The following is a 2023-nucleotide window of genomic DNA, read 5'->3' as shown; positions in this document are numbered from 1 at the left end:
AGCCCTACTCTACACTGCCCAAAACTCGCGTTTGAATCATCAGTGGCAAATTCTTTAAATATAAAAAACATACTCACAGGCTGTGAGTCAGAACAGCCAGCATTGTTGTCTACTCTACCAGGATCAGGAAACAGTCCTCCGTAAAATGTGCTGCACACATTTGAATATTTGGGTTGAACTGTTCTGGAACAGTGTTGTAAATACAACTTAACCACTGATTTCTAGTTGTGTCCTCTTTTGGGAGACCAAACAATGTAGTTTGGCTTTCGCAACGAAACACACAGCGTCTACACGACATGGCGGCGGCAACAATACTACAGCGAGAATAAGATCTTCTGTATGCACGAATAGCTTTTAACACTCCAAAGACAAAGGAAAACATGAAATCGCATCATATGACCCCTTTAAGCAAATGTTGTCTATAGGTTTTTATGTGTAAATCATATATTTAAAAAAAATTGTATCACCTCAGGCCTCAATGCCCAAGCCCGAAAGCTGCAGCACGCCCGTTCGCGGGTCACCTCCCTGTATGTGGATGGGACGAATGAAGGGGTGGATGCTCTGGGTATCTGGAGGAGCTTGAGTGACATGGATGTCTCAACTATGGGAAAAGAAGCCAGTGAGACCCATAATGCACCTCTACAGGAGGATCCAGATGCAGAGGCTGATAAAGAGGCTCACCGCCTTAACGCAGAGAAAGAGGAGACGGAAAGCAGCGATGACAACAACACACAGTACTCCATCCACCTGCCCTTTGATTTCCCATATTTCCTTCTGCTGCAAGGATACAACCACAGACAGGTAGAACAGTGGCTGTTTTGACTATGTGCATCAGTGATTTACTAATCATATGGCTTTTTGAGAAGAACTTTTGGCTTTTTAAGACGCATTCAGTAGTTTGTTGCTAATATAAAAAGGTTTTTCATGTCAAGATAAACATTATATCATTGATACATTTTTTAGCTATATCGCCCAGCCCTATGTAAACATACCACAAGGGAGTTTGAGATATCAGTACTTAAAGTACACAAAGAACAGTGATGCTAACGCTAGCTAAATGCTACTGAATGCCCCTTTTGAAGTGGATGAAAAATCTCACATTTTACATTAAAGGAAGGGCCCAAGCCATATACAGTGCCTTGCGAAAGTATTCATACCCTTTATTTTTTTCACATTTTGTTATGTTGCTGCCTTATGTTAAGTAAATTTATTTTTTTTTAAAAACTGAAATAAGTGCATTGCATAAGTATAACTAAATATTTTGCTGAAGCACCTTTACAGTCTCAAGACTTTTTTGTTTGATACGACAAGCTTTTCTCGTCATCATTTGGCAATTATCTGCCATTCTTCTCCTCACCTCTTCACCTCTCAAGCTCTGTTAGGTTGGATGGGGCAGACGCACATTTTCAAGTTTCTCCAGAATTATTTGATTGGGTTCAAGCTCAGGCTCTGGCTGGGCCACTCAAGGACATTCACAGAGTTGTCAATAAGCCACTCTTGCTGTGTGCTTAGGTTCATTGTCCTGTTGGAAGGTGAACCTTCTGCTCAGTCTGAGGTTCTGAATGCTCTGGACTGGGTTTTCATTAAGGCTATCTCAATATTTTGGTGCATTGAGCTTATCTTCTACTCTGACGAGTCCCTCGGTCCCTGCCGCTGAAAAACAGCCCCACAGCATGAGGCTGCTACCAGCACACTTTACTTTTGGGATGGTACTCTTCAGGTGATGAGCAGTGCCTGGTTTCCTTCAAACATGATGCTTGGAATTGAGGTTCATCAGACCAGTGACTCTTGTTTCTCAGAGTCTGAGAGTCCTTTAGGTGATTTTATGCAAAATCCAAGTGTGTTTTCATGTGTCTTCACTGAGGAGAGGATTGAGTTTGGCCACACCAGCATAAAGCCCAGACCGGTGGAGTGTTGTAGTGATGTTTGTCTTTCTGTAGATTTCTTCTATCTCCAGTCTAACCAAAGCCCTTCTCCATCAGTTGCTCAGTTTGGCCAGGAGGCCAGCTCTAGGAAGAGTCCT

At 42.5% G+C, this 2023-nt stretch overlaps 1 protein-coding gene across 2 annotated transcripts in view; it reads left to right on the top strand.

The window, feature by feature from the left end:
• The window catches only part of radil2a (Ras association and DIL domains 2a), a 42866-nt gene that overhangs the window by 8438 nt on the left and 32405 nt on the right, over nucleotides 1-2023 (top strand). For both annotated transcript variants that reach the window (XM_016441841.1, XM_016441840.1), the window contains exon 4: nucleotides 473-801. In XM_016441841.1, the coding sequence (XP_016297327.1) occupies nucleotides 473-801 (329 nt within the window). The remainder of the gene's footprint in view (nucleotides 1-472; nucleotides 802-2023) is intronic.

This window comes from Sinocyclocheilus anshuiensis, unplaced genomic scaffold (genome assembly GCF_001515605.1).
Source record: "Sinocyclocheilus anshuiensis isolate Anshui unplaced genomic scaffold, SAMN03320099.WGS_v1.1 scaffold996, whole genome shotgun sequence".
NCBI lineage: Eukaryota > Metazoa > Chordata > Actinopteri > Cypriniformes > Cyprinidae > Sinocyclocheilus > Sinocyclocheilus anshuiensis.
Note: the sequence above shows the minus strand (reverse complement) of the source record. Positions and strands in the feature narration are given on the sequence as shown.